General features: G+C 37.1%; 1 protein-coding gene across 1 annotated transcript; it reads left to right on the top strand.

Annotated features, from left to right (window-relative positions):
• Positions 1 to 1,288: 1,288 nt before the first annotated feature.
• LOC121314504 (AFG3-like protein 2) lies at positions 1,289 to 23,971 on the top strand. Its single transcript, XM_041247863.1, has 17 exons — positions 1,289 to 1,534; positions 3,387 to 3,468; positions 3,660 to 3,737; positions 6,066 to 6,193; positions 7,149 to 7,301; positions 7,618 to 7,692; positions 8,108 to 8,232; positions 9,716 to 9,989; positions 11,031 to 11,168; positions 11,811 to 11,964; positions 13,199 to 13,306; positions 13,442 to 13,567; positions 15,609 to 15,719; positions 18,043 to 18,158; positions 18,261 to 18,461; positions 20,656 to 20,850; positions 22,159 to 23,971. The coding sequence occupies exons 1-17, from the start codon at positions 1,442 to 1,444 to the stop codon at positions 22,399 to 22,401; spliced, it is 2,400 nt and encodes a 799-aa protein (XP_041103797.1). The 5' UTR covers positions 1,289 to 1,441; the 3' UTR covers positions 22,402 to 23,971.
• Positions 23,972 to 25,411: the final 1,440 nt, after the last annotated feature.

Raw genomic sequence — 25,411 nt, 5'->3', positions numbered from 1 at the left:
TAAAATGATTTGAGGCGTTTCTGAAAAATTGCCTTTGCCCTGAAACTTATTTCAAAACATTACTGTGTTCTTTCACTAAACTTCAATTTCTGACTAGGAAAGTCACATAACATGTAAAGCCATTTAAATGTTATCCCAATAAAAGTACTATTTACCTTCACATCAACTTGTCATTATGTTACACAGTGTCAGAATTGATACTGAAAGGGGATTATTCTAAAAGCATCTGTGGCGCCAACAAGTGATAAATGATTAAATGATTAATTAGACTCCATTAGCACATTCAGGAGCAAGTGAATTGGGACTTTACACTTTATTGGGTGTGCCGATAATCACGGGTGAGGCTAACATTCCCCTCTTACCTGTCTCTCAAGAACTTTCACCTACAACTTTACAATCACCTCTCTGCCTGCCAGTATCCCATAATATGTCACACAAGCTTTAACTGGCCCAGAAAGATCCTGGTCCAAATTGTGTATGATTTATCATTCAATAAATGTATTCTTTTCATCAGAATATGGAATGAATAATACAATTCATTGCAGTTAAAATAGCAGAGTACAACTGAGGGTTCGATTTGATTGAAAATTACAGTTTTGAACGTCAGCACAGAATTTTCAATTTCTGGCTGTCATGGCCTTCAGGGATCTCTTATTCTTAAAGAGAGGATTTACCATAGCAACTCATTACGCAGTAGTTTTGTTTCTAAATACTGGATTGGCAATGGACATTCTGACGGCCCTTTCTTTATGGTTATAACCTACTTAAATAATTTAATGTTTTTGTATAAATAAAGCCAGTGTTATGGTAACTGTCTACTGCAGTACACAAATATGCAAACAATGTGCAGTATGTAATATGCAAACATGACTGGAACAATGTGCAATATTGTCTGCTTTGTTAAAATATCCCCTATCACATTAAGCATATGTAATGGAGCTGGTTTGGTGCTTTTCTTGTTTTTAACTGAAATATACAGCAACTGTATTTATTTACGGGCTCCATTCACAAAACTTCATCTCACAAGTTATTAAACAAAACAAACCAAAAAGGAACAACTGCCAAGGTCTGAATACCAAACTGTATTTTCTGTTATTAAAAAACAACAAATACAACAGCAGCTAGCTTCTTAAGAGTCTAGTGGTATTTCTTTTAAATGCCTAGTTAAAAAGCCACCTAACCTTCACCTAACCTTCACCTTACCTTCACCTTACCATGCTCGAGTAATTTGCAGGCTCACGGTGGGTTGGACCTCAAATGAGCTAGATTTTAGAACGTCTTAACGTCAGATAATAGTTGGAAGGACGTGCCGTGATGACGTAAGGTGACACTCAGAATGTGTACATGCAGAGCTGCTTTAAACACGTAACAAATTCATTTTTAAATAAGTGCGTGTTTTTGTTTATAATTAAATTATATGTGAATACGATCAAATCCCGGGATGGCGCACCGTTACCTTCTGCTGTCAAGGGGCTGTAGGCGTCTATTTAAGAGCTTGTTGTCGCCCAATAACAGAGCTAGTTCCATAATGCTGGTAAGTTATACAAACTTTCTGTCTTGCCAGGTTTACTGGAGTGTTTGTTCATATTTATAAAAACTGTTTTTGGAATGTGATATTAAGTTTCTCTTCTTTGCACCCTTCATTTTATTTATTTTTTAAACAAACCTTTGCTTTGAAGTAAAACAAAATACGACACAGGATTTTGGCATTGTTGCTAGAGATAACAGAACATTTCATCACAAGTGTTTCGTAAACGATTTTGCATATTAATATTTTGTCTAGGGTATAATTATTATGGTTAATTGTTTTTGCTTTTAATCCATTCCCTTTTCTAAAATAATATTGCGCGGAGAATATTTTACATTGCATTGATGTGTTCTGTAAGCTGCCAGCTGCCACAATTCCGGGACACTTAGTTTAAGACAAGTCAGGGTTTTTAACTCGCCTCTTTCTAAACCACAAATTAATCGAATTTGGATTTTAAACAAGTCTTAAGTGAGTGTGAGTTGCGTGAGTCGCTTCAATAAATGTGTTTAATGCGGTGGCGAGTCTATCCGGAGAGGATCACAACAACATGCATTAAAATCGTTTACCACATAAAATTTAAAGCAATACATTATCTATCATATCAACATAGTACAATTATATCGTTAGATAACTCTGCACTCTTCCGCACTTCCCGTTCAACCGGCCGTGTGGTTAAGTTTCTATTTATTTATAGCTTCCTGCTTCACACAGTCCAGCCCCAATCAGACACATGCAGCAAATCAGCAAGCTGTACAAGCCTGATTGATGGAAACGAGACTCGTATGAAGTAATTTCCGCCCCCAGGAGTGTTTAAAGCTTGATGTGTTCCCCTGCATAAAAAGTCGACACAAATCCAGATGGGAAACAAAACAACTTAGATTTTATTACATAGAACTCTTTGCTGCGTTTCTGCTCTGATCTTATGCCATGCCATGTCCAGTGCAACCCCTATTCCCCCCGTCCAGGAAAACAGTAACACGCCCCAATAGGTTCCGCACATTGTGCTACAAGGCGAACTGTGCTTTTGATAATTAGTAACTAAAACCCTTCAGATCATTTGGCCGTAATTCACTCTTTAAATGTTCAACAAAAGAAACCAATTTGCCGTTGAGAGAGGTGAGCTGAAAAACCTGACCTTTCTTATTGTCTTGAATTATGAGGCCACTTGGCAAGCCTATTCTATAGCTGTCGTTTGCAGTTGGCTTACTATAAGACACAAGTTATTACTGTCAAGTGTTCCAGCGTTACACAGGCAAGCGTCAGTGAACCAAAGTCTTGGATAAATGTACACCACATGACCAAAAGGACATATTGCATAAGGGTCCTTGCAGTGTCCCAAAAGTGCAACATTTAGATATCTCCAACCCCCTAGAAGTAAACATTGTAACTTGTTTTTATCCTCCCCAAGTTCAGTTTGGGTCCAGTTTGCCCACTAGGGGAAGTTGGGGTGAAAGAGAATTGATAATTCAGTTGATTAAAAAAATTAACAAATACTTGAAATGTATGTTTTATTTAAAGAAATGACCAACATTTCTATGAGTATGTATTTATTTATTTATATGTTGTTATTGTTGTTGTTTTTATTTTAAATAGATCTCATTTAATTTGTTAACATAAACCAGTGGTGAGCCAGCTACCTTTTGTGTTGCCCTATTTGACATTAAATGACCCTTTTAGGGGCGTTGATAACCTATTACTAAACCTGCGCTCCAAAAGGCCTAGGCAAGAAAACAGGGATTGTTAAAAAGTCAACTTTTTTTATCTCAATATCATGAGGTACAATATAGTGTTTGTGAAAAGACAGTATATTGTAAATAACATATGTTACAATTCTCCTATAACTGTGTCTTTTTCCAAGCTGTCTGAACAAGGAAACGGAAGTACTTTGCTGGCCAATGTGGTTGGAAGTTATAGAAGGCTCTGCTCACGGCCACCCAAAGGTATGCTAAACTTTTTATATTGGTCTGAGTATGCTACCGTAAGACTAAGAAATAAAAAAAAAAAAAAAAAAAAAAAAAATCCTTTCAGAATATATATATATATATATATATATATATATATATATATATATATATATATATATATATATATATATATATATATATATAATATTCTCTCCTTTTTTATACAGGATTTGAGAAGTATTTTCCTAACAGCAAAAATGGCAAAAAAGCCACTGAGTCAACAGGAGCCAATCTTGAAGCTAAAGGTGCAGTTTTTCTTCACAATATTTTCACTAAAGCAGCAGAAGAAAAGTGTGAAATTATTCTGATCCTTAAGCTGCACTGTGCTGGAAAATAACCACTGGTCCACAAAATTCAAAGATATTTCAGTTGTGGACATATCTTTAACTAGTTGATACATTTTCATAATAATAATAATAATAATAATAATAATAATACAGGCAGTCCTCGCACTTACGACACAATTGGTTCGTGAAAGTCGCGTCGTAAGTCGAAGCACATTTTCCCATAGGAACAATGTTATAAATTGGGGTTACGTTCCAGACTCTTCAGCCAGATAAGTTTTACAAAAATGACCCGTTATATTGTACTCATGCAAATATTTATTAAAATCTTTACACTCAGTCTGGTGGTTACACACTTATTACTCCGACACTTACCTGGCTTGTTTAAAAGTACAGACTCGGGGCATTGCAATAACGCATTCAGTGTACGTATGCAGGCTGTCCTTACAAAGGTACCACCAAATGTTCCTTGCAGGACACTGCACACTGATTGGTTATCATATTATTGTTAATAAAACAATGAATAATCCTCTCCCAACACCGAAACTGTAAACCTAAGGTCAGTATGCTTTACTGCAGCCATTACACATCTAAAGTAGTTACTGTTTGGCAGTGAATAAGTGTTTTTGTTACTTAAAAAAAAAAAAAAAGTGACCGGAGGTGCTGACTTCCTCAATTGTCCTGACAGGAACATTTCGTTGTACCTTTGTAGGCACTTCTGTATGCAGTACTCCTAGCAGGAAATACAATCGCCTGAAGTTAAGCCCCTCGTCATGTAACTGAGTTCACAGCTTAGGTTCCATTTTGAGTCAATTGCTCTTATCAGACATTGTTAACAGCAAATAAATACATTTAAAAAAACAAACAAACAAACAAACAAAAAAACAACCTAGACTAAGTCAGGACGACCACGGCAGGTACTGCAGTTCGGACAGCAAGCATGCGCACATGACGCCTGGCTCAGGTCTTGCCGTGTCGTAAATGCCGTATCGATGGCGTAAAGTCGAAGCAGGGTAGTAATACAAGAGAGTCCTAAGTGCCGTGCGTCGTAAGTCAAGCTTCGGAAGTCGAGGGTCCACTGTACATTTATTTTGTATAGCGCCTTTCATTACCGTTATCTCAAAGCGTTTTACAGGTCAAATAAAAACAATTAACACTTATTAAAACAACAAACTGCAAAAAAGCCAGTTGGTGAATCAAGTCTGTAGACTAGATTTAAAAGCCTCAGTAGCCTAACAGTCCTTCAAATGTCTGGGCAAATCATTCCAGAGGCTAGGGGCCACAGAACAAAAGGCCCAATCACTCATCCTGTGCAGCTGTGTCCTAGGCACAATTAGTTTGCCACTATTGACAGATCGCCAGTTGCGCTGGGGCACATAGTGACAAAGCATATCTTTCAAGTAGGCTGGACCCAAACCATGTAAAGACTTGAAAGTAAACAGCAAAGTCCTGTAATCAGCTCTGTATTTAACCGGTAACCAGTGAAAAGATGCAAAGATTGGTGATATAAGGCTGTGCTTTCTCGTTTTTGTCAGCACTCATGCAGCACTACTTTGTATATATTGCAGCCGTTGAATTAAATTTTTAGAAACTCCAGCAAGCAAAGAATTACAGTAGTCCAATCTAGATGAGATGAAGGCATGTATTAGTGTCTCTGCATCAGGCAATGATAAGGATGATCTCAGGCGAGCAATGTTTCACAGATGTAAAAAGGACACTTCAAGTATTATTGATGTGAGCCTCAAAAGACAGTGTTGAATCAAACCTCACACCTAAGTTTGTCACTTCAGGGGTTGGACTGGTCTCGCGTCCATCAATTAACAACCTGAAGTTATCAACTGTACTAGCCTTATAAACCGTAGTTTAAAAAAGTCAGTCCAATTTTAAAGTTATATCAATGTGCATCAACAAGCCAACTCTCTCCCAATTTGTTTTTTAGGTAAATTATTCATTCTTGATGAAGCCCATCAGTTTATAAGATTCTACTTTCAGTGCTTATATTGCTGCGATAAGCACATTCAGCAGGCATGTAGTGTATCAGTTGACCTTATGTCTTTAGAACAACAATGATTAATACAAACAGTAAAAGAAAGCCAAAGTGAGGTGTGAATACATTTAAAAATAAATCTTACAAAACATATAACTGCCTAGAATTAAGGTTATGTAATGGAGGGAAGAAGGCTGAACTTTAACTGGATAAACAAATACAAAGGAATGTGATTCAGTTAGTCACATTAACTGTTATTGCTCATGAATATATAACCGTACCTACAAATGAGTTTCTTTTAGAGGTCAAGCCTGCAAATGACCAGCGTTCCTCTGGTAGTAGTGGGGGAGGTGGTGAAGCAGGAGGAGGCGGGGGAGGCAAGAGAGGAGGCAGGAAGGATGAATCCACATGGTGGGCCAGGTTCCAGAAAGTGAGTAAAGCAAATGGGGTGTGTCCTGCACAATGTGAAACTGGTTTCCAGTTTTCTTCAGATTTAGCCATTCCAGGAACACATGGGAGATCTTGACCCACACTGGTCAATGCAGCAACTGTGTTGAGGGAAAAGCCAGTTGCACAGCTACCCGTAATTATCACCCATGTGGTCTTCTTAATTTTTTTTGCTTTCCAGTGCTTGTTGCTGAATAGTTGCCCACACAGTTTATATTGGTCTAGTGAGTCATATGCCATGTCACACAACTACATACATTGCAGCCTATGGAATTTTTCAGTTTGTCTTGCCTTTTTTTCAGTTTCTTTTGTTCAGAGTAAAAGCAGACTTTAAGTAACTTGTTAGACTTTGTGGTTAACCACTGGCACTAAACTGAGGGCTGTGGTGACTTTTCAGAAGGCTTGAGGCTTTCACCTGGGTAATTGGTTTTATGATATCCTTGATTTATCAGTTTAGTGGATCAGTGCTTGCACTTGTCTCTAAAATACACATTTACTGTCAGCATCTCCATGGTGTTTCTCAGCCTTCATTGCAGGTTTGAGGTTAATGTCAGAATTTTGTTGACATACATATTTAACTATTGACATTGTTAAAGGTACATGAAGTTATATAGTTTAATATATAGTCATAGCACTTTTTTTCAGCAAAGGAGAAACAGTTACCAAATCAAAAGTAAAAAAAAAAAAAAAAAAAAAAAGACTTAATTCAAGGGCGTAAATTAAGTGTTTTATTTTTTCTTCTTCATTTTAGACATTTCATTTTTTTTTTCCAATTTAATCTGCTCATGATGATTTGGAGTAAATAGATTTGAGAATCTAACCCTATGTGTTTTAGAAACTAGATCTTTTAAAGTATCGATGGCAATGTTTATAGCTCGAAATGCTGCTATTCTTAATCTTCCTTTTTATTTTTAAACATGTATTGTTTTCTGATATAGGGAGACATTCCTTGGGATGACAAGGAATTTCGTCTGTACTTCATGGGCTGTGCAGCATTCTGGGCTGTAGTCACGTACTACTTCTTCTTCTGGAACTCGGGGAGAGAAGTTACATGGAAGGACTTTGTGAATAATTATCTCTCCAAGGGATTTGTAAGTAATTTCACCCTTCTGTTCTTTGTATATATTGTTAATTGCCTTTCATTTTGCATCTTCAGTTGAAACAGTGTGTATATCTTTTTTTCTGTCATTTGTGGACTGTATCTACCTACAGCCTGAAGCATGCAATCAAATAGTTTTGATATAAAACAAAAATGGCAATTATCAATGTCCCTGTTAGTCAGGCACACTCCAAAACATAGAACAAGCTCCTGAGCAAATGTTTATTCAATTTTACTTTACATGTTTTTCAAATTTGACTTACTTTTTTCTAAAGTATGTGATAAAATGCATGTTTTATTTCTTACAGGTAGACCGATTAGAAGTGGTAAACAAGCGATATGTGAGAGTGATATTTACACCTGGAAAATTGCCTGTCGATGGGGTACGTTTTCTAATGATTAGGTTAACTTTTTTTTATTTTTATCTTTCGTTATTTGCAGAGGGGACTGTGTGGCAAGTCGTGCTGACCGATCTGCTATATTTGTTTACAGTAATAGGACACCTTGCTTTTTCCCTGGGACCTAGAAATAACTTTATAATCTGACCAGAATTTAGTTTTGGTTTTTCTCCCCCATAGTGTAGTTGAACATTAATGTCTAGTTCCCATATTTTAATCAAGTACAACATTATAGGTCAGACCTTGATGCAGCACTCCGCTCTCACCAGGGGTGTTGAAGATTTTGGCTTTAGAGACACTAATAATTGAAGTGCTTTTAAAATGTTTACAGACCAGCTGCCTAGCAGAGTGTCTGTTCCATGCATAACATTAGAGTGTATTGTTCTGTTCCTGTCTATAGCAATATGTCTGGTTCAACATTGGCAGTGTGGACACTTTTGAACGGAACCTGGAAACTGCACAACTGGAGCTGGGAATTGAGAGGGAGAATAAACTACCTGTAGTCTACGCTACTGAGAGCGATGGGTAAGGCTTCCAGTTATGCCTACTGTAAATGCGATCTTTGAGGAAATACTGTTATTAATTTTATTAATTTGTGACAGGTAAGTGATCAGCTTGAGCGACCATATTTAAAAAAGAAAGAAAAATCAAGTTGGAAATGTAAATACTTTAGAATTGAAATCTTTATACATAATCCTTTCCTCCTGGCAAAAATATGACATGGCCAGAAAAAGAAGAATGTATTTCCAGTATTTCAGCTTTTGTTGTAGTCCTCTACATTTATTCAGTGTTTTGATCTGTCACTAGATGGTGCTATTACAAAATTAAAATCAAGGAAAATAAGTTGCTGAATAACAAAGTACACTGTAGCCTATGTATGTCTACATCTTCAACTACTTCCTTATAGGGAAAGTTTCTTGTAAAATTGGACAAGTTTCAAATGTTACATCTGTGAAGGTTCCAGAGTTGCTGTTTCCACCAAAACAAAAAAACACTTGTGAATTTCACTTTGTAAAGGAGGTTGTGTTTCCATGCTTATCGTTTATGTTGACAGTTGTAAGCTTGAACTGTTTAGCTAGAAATATGGTGTCCCAGTATATGAAGTGTAATGGAGTTTGTCTGACCTTCCCTCACTTTGGTTTCTTAAATCCATATAAGGCAGCATAGTCTTACACAGTCATTGACAAGAAACATAAGCCTGTTTTGAGGAGTTAGGCATTCCCTCAAAGCAGTAAAATAATATAGGCCCATGAAGCTACATAGCATTTTTATTCTTAAGACTGTGCTTGAGAAACCTGCAGTTTGCTCTCAATAAATGCGAGTACTTATCTTTGTTGTAAAAAGTTTTATTGGAATAGCTGAATTGTGAATTTTTATTCCATTTTTCCTTAATTTCTAGAAACTTAATCCCACCTTCAATGTCCTTCAGTGCTGTGGTTTAAGCATGTAGAGGTTTAAACACTTAAATGGTAAATAAGTAGTATTTCAATAATTGTTTAACCAGAAATGTCCTGTTTTATGAGGCTCTTTTTGTCACATTTTTTCCAAAGGTTTCAGAATGTATAGTATCTTGCTACTTTGTAAACCGAATGCATCAAGATACTGTGTGTGAAAGTCAATGCCAAATTAGTGTAGGTTTACATCGTTAGCTATGTTGCTTTGAAGCAAGTGCAGTAATGCCCATAGCATGTTTTCTCTCTTATGTGGTCCCCTTATTTCATGCACCACCAACAATTTATTGTAGTTTGGAACACTCTAATCTTTCAGAACTAAGTACATTTACATAAACTGCCCTAGTAAGTAATTAAGTATGTCCAATTTTCTTGTATTGAAAAATAAGTTCAAATAAGCATAGGTAAACATAAATGAGTATATTCGACTATTTTACTGTCCTGCTGTTCTGAGTCTGCAGGTTCACTTTTAAGGTGTGATCTTTTTCACTTTGTTGGGAAGTAGTGTATCGACAGCTCTTATTGCGTTAATTCCCATGTTTCACTCTTTCCTTCAGCTCCTTCCTGTTCAGCATGTTGCCTACAGTGCTTATCATTGGCTTCCTCCTGTACACGCTGCGGAGGGGTCCCACTGGGGGTGGGCGGTCCGGCCGGGGGATGGGAGGTCTTTTCAGTGTGGGGGAGACGACAGCCAAAGTCTTGAGGGATCAGATTGACATCAAGTTCAAGGACGTGGCCGGGTGTGAGGAGGCGAAGATGGAGATCATGGAGTTTGTTAATTTCCTTAAGAACCCTAAACAGTACCAAGACCTAGGGGCGAAAATCCCTAAGGTAAGCAGTTTTATCCACAAGGTATCCTCGGTACAGTTAAAATCCGGGTTCTGTTACATAAATGTTTGATATTAGGTGAACGTTTTGAATCATGAGTGTGCAAAGGTGGATATCACTTCTTGAACTGCTACACCTCTGCACTGTGTAGGTTACACCATTTTTGCTTTAGGAACTGTACTGTAGAGCAATCATGACTCCCATTGTATTATAATGAAGAATTTGAATCCCAGCTAGTTAGCATTCGATAGAACTGGATTTGGCTAGTTAGAGACGGCTGTGGGGGTGGGGGTTGGGGGAGAGCATGATTGAAATTCTGGAAGAGCAGAGAAATTAACAAACATGAAGGTGGTGGTTGAAGCTATTTACCCTTTAGATATGGTTTAGTGGCTGTAAGCAGGTTAATAAGAAAATTTCGTTTTAAATAATGTATATATGGTCAATTACTGTATCGCCTACTATATTTGATGTCTTCAGGTGACAATTCCTCGTACCAGCATCTGCTTGTAACTGAGGTATGTATCATGATGATACAAGATCAAAAGAACAACATAGAGTATGTCATTGTAGTTGACCAAATGGTTCTTAAATGAAGAATAAGTGTTTTATAGCTGGTATTAATACATACTCTCGCTCTTAATTTTTTGTCTTTTAATAAAATGGTCCATCATTAAATGATCATTTGATATAGTTATGCCTAATAAATGTAGCCCATAACATGTATTGTGACACATTGTATCACCACCTGCATATCGTGATATGTGCATAGTCAAAACCCCTATCTAGAGCTTGTTGAGATACATGTCACTGTACAGTACAGACGTGGTTTATTGGATCTCCAGGTTGTCTTGGAAGGAATCACTTATAGAGGATAGATATAACTTGCCTTTTACTGCTTGTATGCCTTTTTCCCTTTTCGCAGAATGCCAGTTGTTTATAATGCTAGCAACATTTTAATATGCAATGGTCATTGACATGGATAGATTAGATGGCTCTGGGACTTTGGAAACCAAGATGTTAGTCTTTAATAAATTGTCCTTTTAGGGTGCTATTCTGACTGGGCCTCCAGGCACTGGGAAGACCCTTTTGGCTAAAGCTACTGCAGGAGAAGCTAACGTCCCCTTTATCACAGTCAACGGCTCCGAGTTCTTGGAGATGTTTGTTGGAGTTGGTCCAGCTCGGGTAATTTGGTTAATAAAAAAAAAAACATTAATTTAAAAAGATGTTAACAATGTTGCAATTGAATACCCTACTTTACTGTATTAATGTTTTGTAAAAGTAAAAAAAATAAAATAAATAATAATAATAATAATAATAATAATAATAATAATAATAATAAATGCTTAGCGAATAAAATGTTAACCTTAGATGTGGGTATGCAGAGCCCAGGGGATACTGATGTAATACAGTTAATATGCAATGGCTAGTCTTGCAAGATTTTATTCAAAAACTTTCCTGCCGACCTTATGAAAGCTTCCAAAGCTGTAATTACTCAGAATGTGCCTGCAATTTAAAATGTTAACAGATGTACATTCAATCAAGATTGCTACTGTTTTCCACCAAATCATGACCATATTTTATATTTTTAGTTACAAGTGTATTTTTTGGCTTTGAAATGATGGTTAACGTCACTAATAAATGACATACAATGGAGGAAAATGGGAAATTAAGTATAATATGCACTATGGTAAAACAGCAGTGAAATAGAAAATATGTCTCCCTCATTGTAACACATGCTTGCTGTACAGCCATTTCAAAACTGTGTGTGTGAGTGTTTATTATTACTGGTTCATTGTTGATAGAAAGTCCTGTTAACTGTTCCAGGTGCGAGATTTATTTGTAATGGCCCGTAAGAATGCTCCCTGCATCCTCTTCATTGATGAAATTGATGCAGTGGGAAGGAAAAGAGGCAGAGGGAACTTCGGGGGACAGAGCGAACAGGAGAACACCCTGAACCAGCTGCTGGTGGAAATGGATGGTGAGAAAGGGTTCAAGTGTGTTTTTTTTTTTTTTTTTTTTTTTTTTTTATTTTTTTAAGCAGCTTGAGCAAAAATATGCATGCTGTCTACAGCTGTGAAACAGCTGCCGTGCTCGCGGAAGCTGTTTCACGACTTCCTAGCAACAGCGCAGAAGCTGCTGTGTGCAGTCATTACAGAGGAACTCAAGCAGGGATCTGTTAACATTAGCTGAAAACAAGGAAACAATTTCAAACAGAATATGTACACTTTAGAATTTTCCTGTTACAAGCATTTCTTAATTAATTAGGGTCCTTGCGTTTAATATGTAAATAACAGGTTTAAGACTGACTTAACTCTTGCCAGGTGTCGGCATTTAAAAAAAGATGCGTTTGCTTCTATTAGTAGCTAATACGTAAGGCTTTTTTCGTGTACTCGAATATGTAATATGCTGTTCGAATAGTTTTGTTTTTTATTTTCGTGTATTTGACTACAATGACCCATCCCTAGTCTAAACCTCAGTTCAGAATCCAGCCTTCACAGATTGAAACTGACTTCAGGCCTAAAATTATATTAAATGAATTGGTATGACACAGTTCAGTTAAATTTTGATGTGATCTTTTATGATAAGGATGTAGAAAGCACTTTTCTTTTCCCATCAAATTTTTACCACGTACACCCTTGCTATAACTCCCTTCATTTTATGTTGCAACAAAGCTGGAAACTATATTGATCGTCTGAAAAACTGAGTAACTCTGTCTTGAATATAGGTTGTCAAAAAGCACTCTGTTTTTGGGCTTGTTTAGCAAGCATGTGGCAAAGCAAAATTGATTAAAGAAAAATAAAAACTTTAGGATGTGATGAACTTTTCATGTCAGGTCATACTCTTGCATGTTGAATTAAGATTTGGTGCACTGATTTTGAATAAAAGCTACAATTTGGGATTTTTGCTTTTTGTACTGTTTACATTTTTTAATGAACAGGTAAAGCAAAGGCAGAATACTGCATACAAGAAATGAACAGGTACATGTAATTCTGCTTTTATTCACAATCTCATTAACTTACTCCAACAGTTTGTCATTCATTTTTATTGTCCTTTCGCTAGAACAAACACCTCTATATAACGAACGAAAGGTTTGGACCTCGACAGGTTAGTTATAGCGAGGATGTACTGCATGTTAAATTCGGACAAAACAGAGGATGCAATGCTGGAGTTCTGGTGACCTCTTGTTTTAAACTGCAATTTTCTTCTAACAGGATTTAACACAGCAACAAATGTAGTGGTCCTGGCTGGCACCAACAGACCGGACATCTTAGACCCTGCCCTAATGAGACCTGGCCGATTTGACAGACAGATCTACATCGGTAAGTGCTGCTTTTTTTCTTTTCTTTTCGTTTCGTTTTTTTTTTTTTTTTTAACTGAATTGATATTGTTTTTCTTCATTACAGTTGTGTTTTTTATTTTTATTTTTTAAATTGTGTTTCTTTCTCCAACAAAAGGACATCCTGATATAAAAGGGAGAGCATCTATTTTCAAAGTCCATCTACGGCCAATAAAACTGGAGGGCGGCCTCGACAAGGAGAGTTTAGCAAGGAAAATGGCTGCATTAACCCCAGGATTTTCAGGTCAGTTTGAGAAGTACAGACACACCCATGAGCACCTTGATTAAAATGTGCAATGTATCTGTAAGACTTGTCTAGCAGATTGGTAGGAATGAACTTCATTGATTGACAGTAAAAGCCCTGAAATTCCTTAACCCTTTCGCTGCACTGAACATTCTACCTGTTTGAGGTCTGACTGACATAACTTGAGTTTCGGCTTGTGTATCGGGTTAAATATCCACCAAAAGTAACCATGTTATATCTTTCTAAACAGCTGAGAGTCTGAAGGTTATTAAGAGTAATGTTTTCACTGTGAAATATACCCTACTATTACCTAGTTTGAATGTAAAAAATACATTAAAAAAATTAATTTCTCTTTAGAAATGTTCCCATAAGTGTAATTTAGTGCTCTCCTACCTAAAAACTGTAAAACTGTCAGTGGTAGCCACAACTCTCGGAACTAGGATCAGAAAGAATTGTATACGTATACAGAGTTTTCATTTTGCACCAAATTACAAGCAAAGTGATGGACAGCCATTCTGGTTTGTGGTGTATGAGGCTGGGACGGGTCACTGTTACACCTTATTTCAGATGCTCTTCAAATAATATAGAAATCACTTTGAGCAAGCCATCTCACAAGGGCAGTGATACCACAAAATGCTATTCATTTTCTAGAAATTACAAAAGTAATAAAAGGGTTTTAATAATCATGACTTTCCATAAATGCAGTGGCAACCCAAATATCGTATTACTTTGAATTACCTCCGCCGTTGAATAAGCGCCACACTCGGATTTTAGATTTGTAATAGACGCTGACCTCGAGTAAACGCAGCTCTCCATAATGAAACATGTACTTTTTTTTCCCTACTCCAGCTCAGATAAATGCAGCATTTAATAAAGAAACTGATACAAAACACAGTATGGCAAAATATTACAAATAGAAACAAAATTAATTTGAATAAAATGTATTTAAAAGAATACAGTTACCCCCTGGCGCATACCGGTATTTTACTGTAAAGTTTATGGAACCCAAACAAAAAAAGAATACAGTAGGTACACAGCACTATATACTGATAAACACAGTACAGGGGCCTATATATTTAGGAGTTGACATTCTCGCTTGTTATTATTTCTGTGACCTCACCTAGTAAAACAGTAATCTGATCTGCAAACTTAACGGCTTTGAGTTTAAAGTTGTAGGACTTCTTTGCCATGTTGATCAGGTAATATCCGCCGAAATAAATTTCAGTATAGGCCTGTAACAGGGTGATGTGTTACGTGTGTGGGTAGTCAGTGGATAATGCTGAGACAGACAAAGATCATTGGCGTTGACACGCCGTCCAGGCGTGCAGATTAAGTAACACAGTGCTGACACTAGGGTACCTGCAATGATAGCCTTAGTGTCACATTTAATAAACAAACTAAAACAAAGCTATGTAAAATAAGTTTGCCCCAAAAAGAAACGTCCCATTCCAGGAACCTAGTGCAGGGCGAGCCCACTGTTCAGATGGTTGCCTAGCAACTCGTCTCCTGCTGCGAATTGCAGCTGCTTTCCCAAAGGCACACATGCTCCATGAACCAGTGACACACCTCCCTCAAATACCGCAATAAAAAATTGCTCCTTTTCGATTGCTCCTTTTTGGTACTTATAGTTACCACCGCACTCAAGATGTTTTTAGCAATTTGAAATAAACTCTGCTGCATTAATTCAAAGTAATATGGTATTATCCACTGGTTGGAACATTCTTTAACTCAATTTAGTGAGTATCAGGGGTATATGAATGCACCTGTCTGTACTGTTCTTCTATACGTGCATACAGCAAATGTTGGGCATGGTGATTTTCATGTTACTGACCGATAGCTAATTCTGCATTTAGAACCTTGTCTGGGGATGCATGTCATGACATGTTTGTTAGTTTTAACTCTGAAGTAACGTTTTCAACATTACATAACACTTAATATATTGTGAACATTGTATTTAGCTTGCTTTCTATGTCATTTTTGGCTATAATGTTAGCAATGAATTCAGTGTCTTATGTAATTCATGTGACTACTTGATTTGCAGGTGCAGACATTGCTAACTTGTGCAATGAAGCCGCGTTAATCGCTGCAAGACATCTCTCTGATGCAGTCAACCAAAAGCACTTTGAGCAGGCTATTGAAAGAGTAATAGGAGGTAAGCATAGTATTAAAAAAAACAGTCCTGGGTTAGGATGGGGCCAGGCAGTTGTGCTATTACACTGTGGTTATGGTTACCCAAAAAAAGGAATATTTTCTTTTCAAATTGCTCTAGAACTTCAACTTGTATAGTTTGTGGCACTTTTCTACGGTTTCTTTTAGGGGCCTTAAAAAAACTATCAGCTTTTTCTGAAAGCATGCGCTGGGAGGAGGGGGGTGTTTTTGGACAGTGTATGTGTTTGAAAAAAACACAAAACAAAAAAATATATAAAAGAATGATGACACTTTTTATAGAGTTTGAAATCAGTTCCTTTCTGATGATGTCAGTATATCAATAAACATAATACTGTACATCATGGGGGATAAATTGAATGGCAAATTGTATACAGTACTGCTTATCATTAAATGAAAATACTCTTCATAGCAGAAAAGGGGTGTTTTCATTTGTTGCACTGTATTCCTCCAGTATGCAAATAGTCACCATTCATTGAAATAAATACAAGATTAATATGTCTAAAACTTGTTTGAGAAACTGTACAAATAGCAGTGAACCTCTCCAAAAGTATAGAACTTCATACAAAAAAAATAGACTAGAAAATTCTACCTGTCATCTGTCATACTACTCGGTTTTATTGTTAAATCAGATTAAAAACCCAACAGATTTTATGCAGTTTTGTTTGTAGTTGCCAACATATAACCTCTTCTAACAACAATACAATGTTGTTTTGACACAAATACAGTATTTTCAATAAAAATAATAGAATTCACACATACTGTTTGTGTTGGGACAAGTCAATAAAATATAATTGACTTAAAAATGACTTGAGCTGCCTCTCCAGTGAATAGAATCCTGACAAATCCTTTTTTTGTATAGGTGCTCAAACTCTGCGGTAGACAGCCAACCCAGCTGTATATAGATAGATATACCATGTTACTTTGAATGGTGAAAACTTATACTCAGAGGAACTTAGAGCTTTCCTGGTCACTCTATTAGCTTGCTTCCTCAGCTCCCTCCTCTCCCTAATGGGAAGCTGAGGCCTCCTTTTATGTCACATGGCTGGGTGCTGATTGATTGTTAATTACTCCAATCAACCCCAGCCACCTGAACACAATAAACCAGGCAGGTAGGGGAATTTAACCCCATCCCTGCCAATCTATAGGGGTTTAGTTATTTTATTTTTTATTTAATTGAAATTTTACTCAGTCCTGTACAAATATATATTTTTAAAAATTGCTTACTATCTATGAGAAGATTTAGTTTCAGTTTCTCTTTCAGAGAAATTACAAACAAGCAGGTAAAGTACAGTGAGAAAAAAAAGATATCCAACAGTTTTAACAGAATTCCAACTGATATTCAGCGGTAATGTTTTTCGTTAAGGAAACAACTGCATCACACTCAACTACCATTCTCTCTCCTCTTCTTGTCCCGCCCCATAGCAACCAATACACACTCCTGATTTGCTGGCACAGTACTCCCCTGACCTCTCAACTCCCACCTAATAGGCTCTTGTTAACTGTCAGTAAATGCACTGTATTCAAGCCCCAAAAACACCCAAGAGTGTATTGCTGCAGATCGGAGGCTCTCACGGCACCGCTTCTAAAATGCCTTAAATCATGTAATAAAATACTTCACAGTTCAAAAACCACAGTATTTGTGATAAACGCAGCCCTCAGTTAAGTGCCGCAGCCGTTTTTAACAATTTAAAATAAACGCAGCGGCACAAATTCGAAGTAATAGGGTGTGTGTGTGTGTGTGTGTGTGTGTGTGTGTGTATATATATATATATATATATATATATATATATATATATATATATATATATATAATATATAAAATAAGTAATCTCTATATTACCTGAATGCCTATGTGTTTGTACACAGTAATAGGATTCAGTAAACCAGTTAAAACTGTCCATTTTCACTTTGACTATGATGAGTAAATGCATGTTGTTTTGAAAATCTATGGCCAACTTTGGATGTCATCATTTTAATGGTTATAAAGAGAACATACTCTGTCTGTATTTGATTTTTTATCAAAAAAACTTTATCAAATTTTTAAATCGTACAAATATACCCTGCCGCATGTTAGTTATCTAAAGTTTCTATAACAAGCAGAATCTCTGTATGATTGGGATACATTTCTCCCTCCCTAGAATAAATACCTTAACTTACTATTTCATAGTTCTAGTTCCTAAATTGGAGTTAAGTGGCAGGGGTAGATGCATTTGTCTAAACCAAAGTTTAATTCTAGAACCATCACTGCCATTTAATGTTGTACATTTATGTATTGATTTTTATCTAAATTTTTTTTTTAAATCCAGGTCTGGAAAAAAAGACTCAGGTCCTTCAGCCAACAGAGAAGAAAACAGTGGCCTACCATGAGGCTGGGCATGCAGTAGCAGGCTGGTTCTTGGAGCACGCGGATCCCTTATTAAAGGTGAGGGTTTACAAAGATTGGTGGACGTTCTACTCCCAACAGTAGATGGTGGAGTCACATGATGGTGTTAAATGATTGGTTTCTTTTTATTTGTGTTTGTAGGTTTCCATAATCCCTCGTGGGAAGGGGCTGGGCTATGCCCAGTATCTGCCAAAAGAACAGTACCTGTACACCAAAGAGCAGCTACTTGACAGGATGTGCATGACTCTGGGAGGAAGGGTGTCGGAAGAGATCTTTTTTGGCCAAATTACTACCGGAGCTCAGGATGACTTGAAGAAGGTCACACAGAGTGCATATGCTCAGGTCTGATTTCTATTTTGCATTACATCCCTCATTATGCATTCAGTGGTGTTTATCTCGCATGAAAAATGTAAAATAATTACATAAAAACAAGCAGTATTGTATGCGCCTTTCATATATTTACAGTGGCTCTCAAAAGTGTTCACCCCCTTGGACTTTTCTACATTTTATTGTGTTACAACATGGAATCAAAATGGATTTAATTAGGAGTTTTTGCCACTGATCAACACAAAAAAAGTCCATAATGTCAAAGTGAAAAATAAAATCTATAAATTGTTCTAAATTAATTACAAATATAAAACAGAAAATAATTAATTGCATAAGTATTCACCCCCTTTGCTATGACACACCTAAATAAGCTCTGGTGCAACCAATTGTCTTTAGAAGTCACATAATTAGTTGAATGGAATCCACCTGTGTGCAATTAAGGTGTTTCACATGATTTCAGGTTAAATACACCTGTCTCTGGGAGGTCCTACAGTTGATTAGTACATTTCCTAATAAAAACTACAAGGAACATTCAAAGCAAATCTGGAATAAGGTTCTTCAAAAGCACCAATCAGGGGTAGGATATAAGAACATTTCCAAGGCATTGAATATCCCCCGGAGCACAGTAGAGTCCATTATTAAGGAATGGAGAGAATATGGCACAACTGTGAATCTGTCTAGAACAGGCCGTCCTCAAAAACTGAGTATCCGGGCGAGAAGGGCTCTAGTCAGGGAGGCCACCAAGAGGCCCATGGCAACTCTAAAGGAGTTAGTCTTCCACAGCAGAGCTGGGTGACACTGCATATGGCAACAATAGTCCGGGTGCTTCACAAAACTGGCCTTTATAGGAGAGTGGCAAAAAGAAGCCATTGTTGAAAAAAATCGCATCAGATCTCGGCTAGAGATTGCCAGAAGGCATGTGGAAGACTCTGAGACCAAGTGGAAGAAGATTCTGTTGTCTGATGAGACCAAAATAGAGCTTTTTGGCCTCAACGCTAAGCGCTATGTTTGGCGCAAGCCTAACACCGCACATTATCCTGAGAGCACCATCGCTACAGTGAAGCATGGTTGTGGTAGCATCATGCTATTGGGATGCTTCTCTGCATCAGGGTCTGGAAAGCTTGTGAAGATAGAGGGCAAAATGGATGCAGTAAAGTACAGAGAAATCCTGGAGGAAAATGCTGAAGTCTGCAAGTGACCTGGGTCTTGGGAGAATATTCATCTTCTAGCAGTACAATGACCCCAAGCATACAGCCAAAGCCACACTGGAGTGGCTTAAAAACAAAAAGGTCAAAGCCCTGGAGTGGCTCAGTCAAAGCCCGGACCTCAATCCAATTGAGAATATGTGGAAAGAGTTGAAAATTGCTGTTCACCAAAGGTCCCCATCCAACTTGATGGAGCTTGACCAATTTTGCAAAGAAGAATGGGCAAAAATTGTAGTGTGCAGATGTGCAAAGCTGGTAGAGACTTATCCAAATAGACTCATGGCTGTAATTGCTGCCAAAGGTGCCTCTACCAGATATTGACTCAAGGGGGTGAATACTTATGCAATTAATTATTTTCTGTTTTTTATTTGTAATTAATTTGTAGATTTTATTTTTCACTTTGACATTATGGACTTTTTTTGTGTTGATCAGTGGCAAAAACTCCTAATTAAATCCATTTTGATTCCATGTTGTAACACAATAAAATGTGGAAAAGTCCAAGGGGGGTGAATATTTTTGAGAGCCACTGTATATGTATTCAGCAGTGTTGATGTCTGCCCTTTTTTTTTTTTTTTTTTTTTTAATATAAATTTAGCGTGAACATTTATTAACCAATTATTTTGAGTGAAACAAGCCTAAAGCAAGAATCGCTTTTACACCGAGCAGCCCACATCAGAAGTGGGAAGGTTACCGATCCCAGAAGACAGAGGTCAGCCCTGATTCTTATCCTCTGAATATGCTCAGTCTGGCCAGTAGGGCTTGCTGTTGCACGGTGAGGAAAAGCAATCCCTGCCAGTTTCCCATACCCCATCCCGGGAGCGTCGGCGCTAATGTGACGCCCCACCTGAGGGTCGCCAGCAAAGTTCGGCCTGCACAGCTGGACGTGAACTAGCGCCATTCAAGCTGTGCGACTCATCCTGCACTCGCCGCGGCAGTGCTTTAACTGGATGAGCCTCTCTGGGACCCCCGTTGATGTCTGCTTTTGACCTCTTTCTGTTGTGTAGATTGTGCAGTTTGGGATGAATGAAAAGGTGGGTCAGGTGTCCTTTGATCTTCCTCGAAAAGGAGAAATGGTATTGGAGAAACCCTACAGTGAGGCCACTGCCAGACTAATTGATGATGAAGTGCGCATCCTTATAAACACTGCCTATAAGCGCACGCAGAAGCTCTTGACAGAAAAAAAAGCTGAAGTTGAAAAGGTAAGAAGCTGAAAATGTCAAACACTATAAGGATAGAATTGGCAGAGCTTCCCTTACAAAAGTTTATCCTGTGTTTTTTAAGTTTCCCTGTTCTTTTCTGTTGGTTATACTATGCATTTACCATAGTTCATAGTGGTTTGCCGTGTCTTTCAATATGCTTTATCATGTCTCTCTGGTATTTACAATGCTTACCTATGCTTTACCATGCTTTCACTATGTTTTTACACCATGCTTTTACTATGGTACATTTCTATAAGAGTTGTTGGTATACATTTAGCTCCCTCTTTATTTCACGATCCAGTAATTCACAGTCAAGCCTTATTGGAAACAGGTAAGTTTGTTGGTTTAGTGTTTTTAAGGAACCATGGCTGTTTAGGTGTCTATCATTCTTTGTGTTGAACAAGGAGTTTCTACTGAAAAACTAAAACATTCTATAGTGTGGCTACTATTCATTTCATGGTAGTCTGAGTTGAAATCCATCAGTGATAGGCACAGTTGTTCCTGCTTTCATGTAATTTAAAGCTTTGTTTAGGCGCATGTGGTCTTGGAGATAATATTACCCACACATGCACAAGCTGTACATACTTTAAAAATGTGTGTGTGTGTGTGCATACACACACCCGTCTACTGTTGCTATCATAATAGTAACCCTAGTGGACTCAGATGGGCAAATGTCTTTTATTATACCTAAAAAGACTATGGGAAGGGGGAAATTCTTAAATCAATTTTCCTACCTCTTAAAATCACAAGCAGTGCTATCTCTGCCACCACGCCCCCTCCTTTTCTTCTGTTGAATATCTGGTGGTTCTTTGCTTGTATTTTATATTTCAATGTGTATTATATTTCAAAGACAGTGCTGTAGAGGTTGATGCTTCATGGGACACAAACATCTGTACTGTCACTGAGTTTCACTCTGATGGTCCAGCAGCGAAATAATAATACAAAAAAATCTTTGACAAGAAAAGTGAGAGCAGTGATTATGGTTCCAATGATTAGTAAAGCACCCACCCTGGTTGGTTTTCATGCAGAAAGTGCTATTCTTGGCAGGTTGGATGAAGGAGGTACAAGTTTTAAACTGATACAATATTGCATACATTTGATGGGATACCATGTTTATTTTAGTCCTGGGAGATTATTATTATTTTTTTCTGTAATATGGTACTAATTATACATCTTTTCTGATAATTCAAGACATTTTTCAAATTATTTTTAAATTAAGTAAGCTCAGATGAACACATTTATTCATCCTAGCATCATTTATTGTATTACTGTAATCGACAACTAATGGTTTATTTTCCTTTAATTCAGGTTGCACTAAGACTTTTGGAAAAAGAGGTGATTGATAAGAACGATATGGTTGAATTATTAGGAGGTAGGCCCTTCGCTGAAAAATCAACTTACGAAGAATTTGTGGAAGGTACAGGCGGCCTTGATGAGGATACAACACTCCCAGAGGGCCTTAAAGACTGGAACAAAGACAGTGAAAAAGAAAAGGAAGAGAGTACAGATGAGCAGGTTGCAAGACACTTCACCGGGGGAATGCCATTCTGAATGGCAGTCATTGTACAGAATCTCTGACACTCGCTGCAGTGCTTTTAAAACCTGCTTTAATGCAGCCTTGGGTTCAAGTAACCCACAAGCCAAACATTCATGCATGTAGTTGGCTGTCAGCTTTGTACAACTGCTTATGCCAGCAGTTGTTCTTTTTAGAGATCACAGCTGCTAAGAACCTTGCCATACTGCGAATGGATCCTATATGTGTCATCCACCTGTTTTGTTTTTATAACAAAGTGAGAGTGTTGTAGTAATATATTTTTTTAATAAGTTGTAGCATACATTTGCAATGTACTGATGGAGTGATTCTGCAGCTCTCTTTAAATATAGACATTTAAGATATTACAGTGTTGAATATATTTATGTTCATTGTGTAAATACTGTTTCTTTGAATACTTGAGACTAAATAATGGAGACAAAATCCTTCTTTGCTGCGTTACTGGTGAAATATATAATCCTAGACGGGTCTTCTTGGCTAACAGACCAAAGTATGCATTATGCAGTGCACATTTTTTCTTTTTTTTTTTTTTTTTTTTTTTTTTTTTTTTGTAATTAGGAGAACTTTTTTTTTTGGTTAAAGTATGTTTGAAACATTAAAACATGTAAATAAACTATACCTCGAGTTTAAGTACTCAAGCCAGGGTAAGTCAATTCAAGCCACCAGATAAAGTCTGGCTGGAATTTTGTATTTAATGCTGTGGAATTGCTCTTCATCCAAAAGAATGGAGCTAATGTGAAATGATATATTAAACAGTAAATCTCATACATTTAAATTTTTCCCTAACACCACTTCAGCACTGCAATAATAAAAGTAAAAACGTTATTCTTTATAGTAAATTATAATCTCTACATTCATGCAATTGTGTAGTAATCCCAATAAAGTTCAAACACTTTTAACCATAACTACTTTCCCAAAAGGCATCAACCATTGTTACAAGAAGTTATAACAGTTACTGTAAATGTGTAGCATGGTTGTGAACTACTTTGTTACGGTACTGTTTGTAGGTGTAGATCATAGTGACCTGCTTTGTGTTTGTCCTTGGTGGAGAATATATGTTGCTTACACACAGTTGTAGTCAAAAGTTTACATATGAAATGTATAATTTCTAGAAATTTCTCAAACAAAAAATTTTAGTGTTGCTTTTGTGTAAAACTTAACAAATGCTAATACAAAAGTATTCCTACCCTTTGATGCTACAATACTATTGTCTACAAGGTGCTAAAAATGTCAATATGATATTGCAGCACATAATTTTGAAAAAGTCTAGAAAATGCTGGCTTGTAGGTGAACATTCTTGGAGAGTATAAAAAGGTTAGGCATAGGATGATTGCTGTCATTACCAATGTGGGGAAAAAGTAAAGAGCTATCTGAAGAGCAGAAAATGTATTGTCAAAAAGCTGGAGAACAGTACAAGAAGATTTCCAAGCATTTGAGTATCCCAATTTCAGCAATTGTTTCTATTATCAAGAATTACAAGACTTGTGGTACTGTCCCAACGCTCCCTCGGTCTAGAAGAAAGAAGGTTCTTTCACCAAGAACAAGTAGGGAAATTGTGAGGAAGATTAACAACAATCCGAGATTGACTGCCAAAGATATTCAAAGTGAACTGGCTGCAGGTGGGACTGGGGTTTCCATTTCAACCACAGGTAGAGTATTGCATGGTGAAGATCTCAATGCTTGCAGGCCAAGGAAAAAGCCACTCTTAGGAAAATGTCACAAGGACAATTGCTTAAAGTTCGCAAAATTGAATTTGAATGATGGATATGAGTTCTGGTCAGAGGTTTTGTGGAGTGATTAAACAAAAATCGAGCTATTTGGTCACGCTGTGTTTGGAGGAAGTCTGGTGAGGCGTACAAAGAAAAGAACACACCTACTATTAAGCATGGAGGTGTGAGATCCTTCTGTGGGGCTGTTTTTCCTCCAATGGCACAGGAAATTTAGTTCTGTACACGGTAAAATTGATTCCATTGAATACCAAAAGATACTGGCCAATCAACTGAAACCCTCCGCTATAAAACTTGGTTTAAAGCGCAACTGGATTATCTAACATGACAATGATCCAAAGCACACATCAAAATCTACTTCAGAATGGTTAACTCTTTCAGGACCAAGCACTCTTCAGTGGGATGTGCCCCCAGGACCGGGTGTTTCTTGGCTGTATTTGACTCTTTCTATAAAAATTCACTACAAATCTATTTTTTTACAGCAGTATTTATTATGTATTCTGCTTAGATTCTTCCTGACAATTTTGCAGAAAAATATCGATGTTTGGGCAAATTACAAGACATTATTTCACCTGAGTGATTGCAATGACATAATACATGTTTATTCTCAGGGTCTTATATAAGCAATAATGTACACTACTCTCAATTTACTTAATACAGTATTCATTCCATATCAGTAATAAGGAAAAAAAAGAAACCTGATACATTTAGTTCATGAACCAGTATATGCTTATATCCCCTCGTTTCTTGATATTTATAAATGTTGTAAAAGCATATCTTAAAACACGAGACATAATAAATGTTCTAATATAATTAGCTCTAAGCAAGTTCCTTTGATGTTCTGTTTCTGCTTTTGTCTCTGCCGGCTGCTGTAAACTGTCTCCGCTCTTTAGATATTAAATGCCCCTCTCATTGACATCACACGAAAAAAAAAAACCTGTAAGGAAGTGAACATCGGTCCCTCCCCTATCCAATGACAAGTGTTTCAAGCCTGTACTGCAAAGTACGGTGGCCTATAAGTCATCAAAACAAAGTTGTTGTTTTTTATTGTGTTTACACGACTGTGGTCCTAGAAGCCCACTTCAGTATGATTGCGTTAACACGATCCCGGTCCTTAAAGGGTTAAAGAAGAATAAAATCAAGGTTCTGGAAATGCCTAGTCAAAGTCTTGATCTAAATCTGATTGAGAATCTTTGGTATGAGTTGAAGAAGACTGTGCATAAGAGAAGTCCTCAGAATATGAATGAACTGGGACAATTTTGTGTTGAAAAATTGTCAAAAG

This window comes from Polyodon spathula, chromosome 4 (assembly GCF_017654505.1).
Source record: "Polyodon spathula isolate WHYD16114869_AA chromosome 4, ASM1765450v1, whole genome shotgun sequence".
Classification (NCBI taxonomy): Eukaryota; Metazoa; Chordata; class Actinopteri; order Acipenseriformes; family Polyodontidae; genus Polyodon; species Polyodon spathula.
The sequence above is the reverse complement of the archived record's forward strand: the minus strand, read 5'-3'. Positions and strand labels throughout refer to the sequence as shown.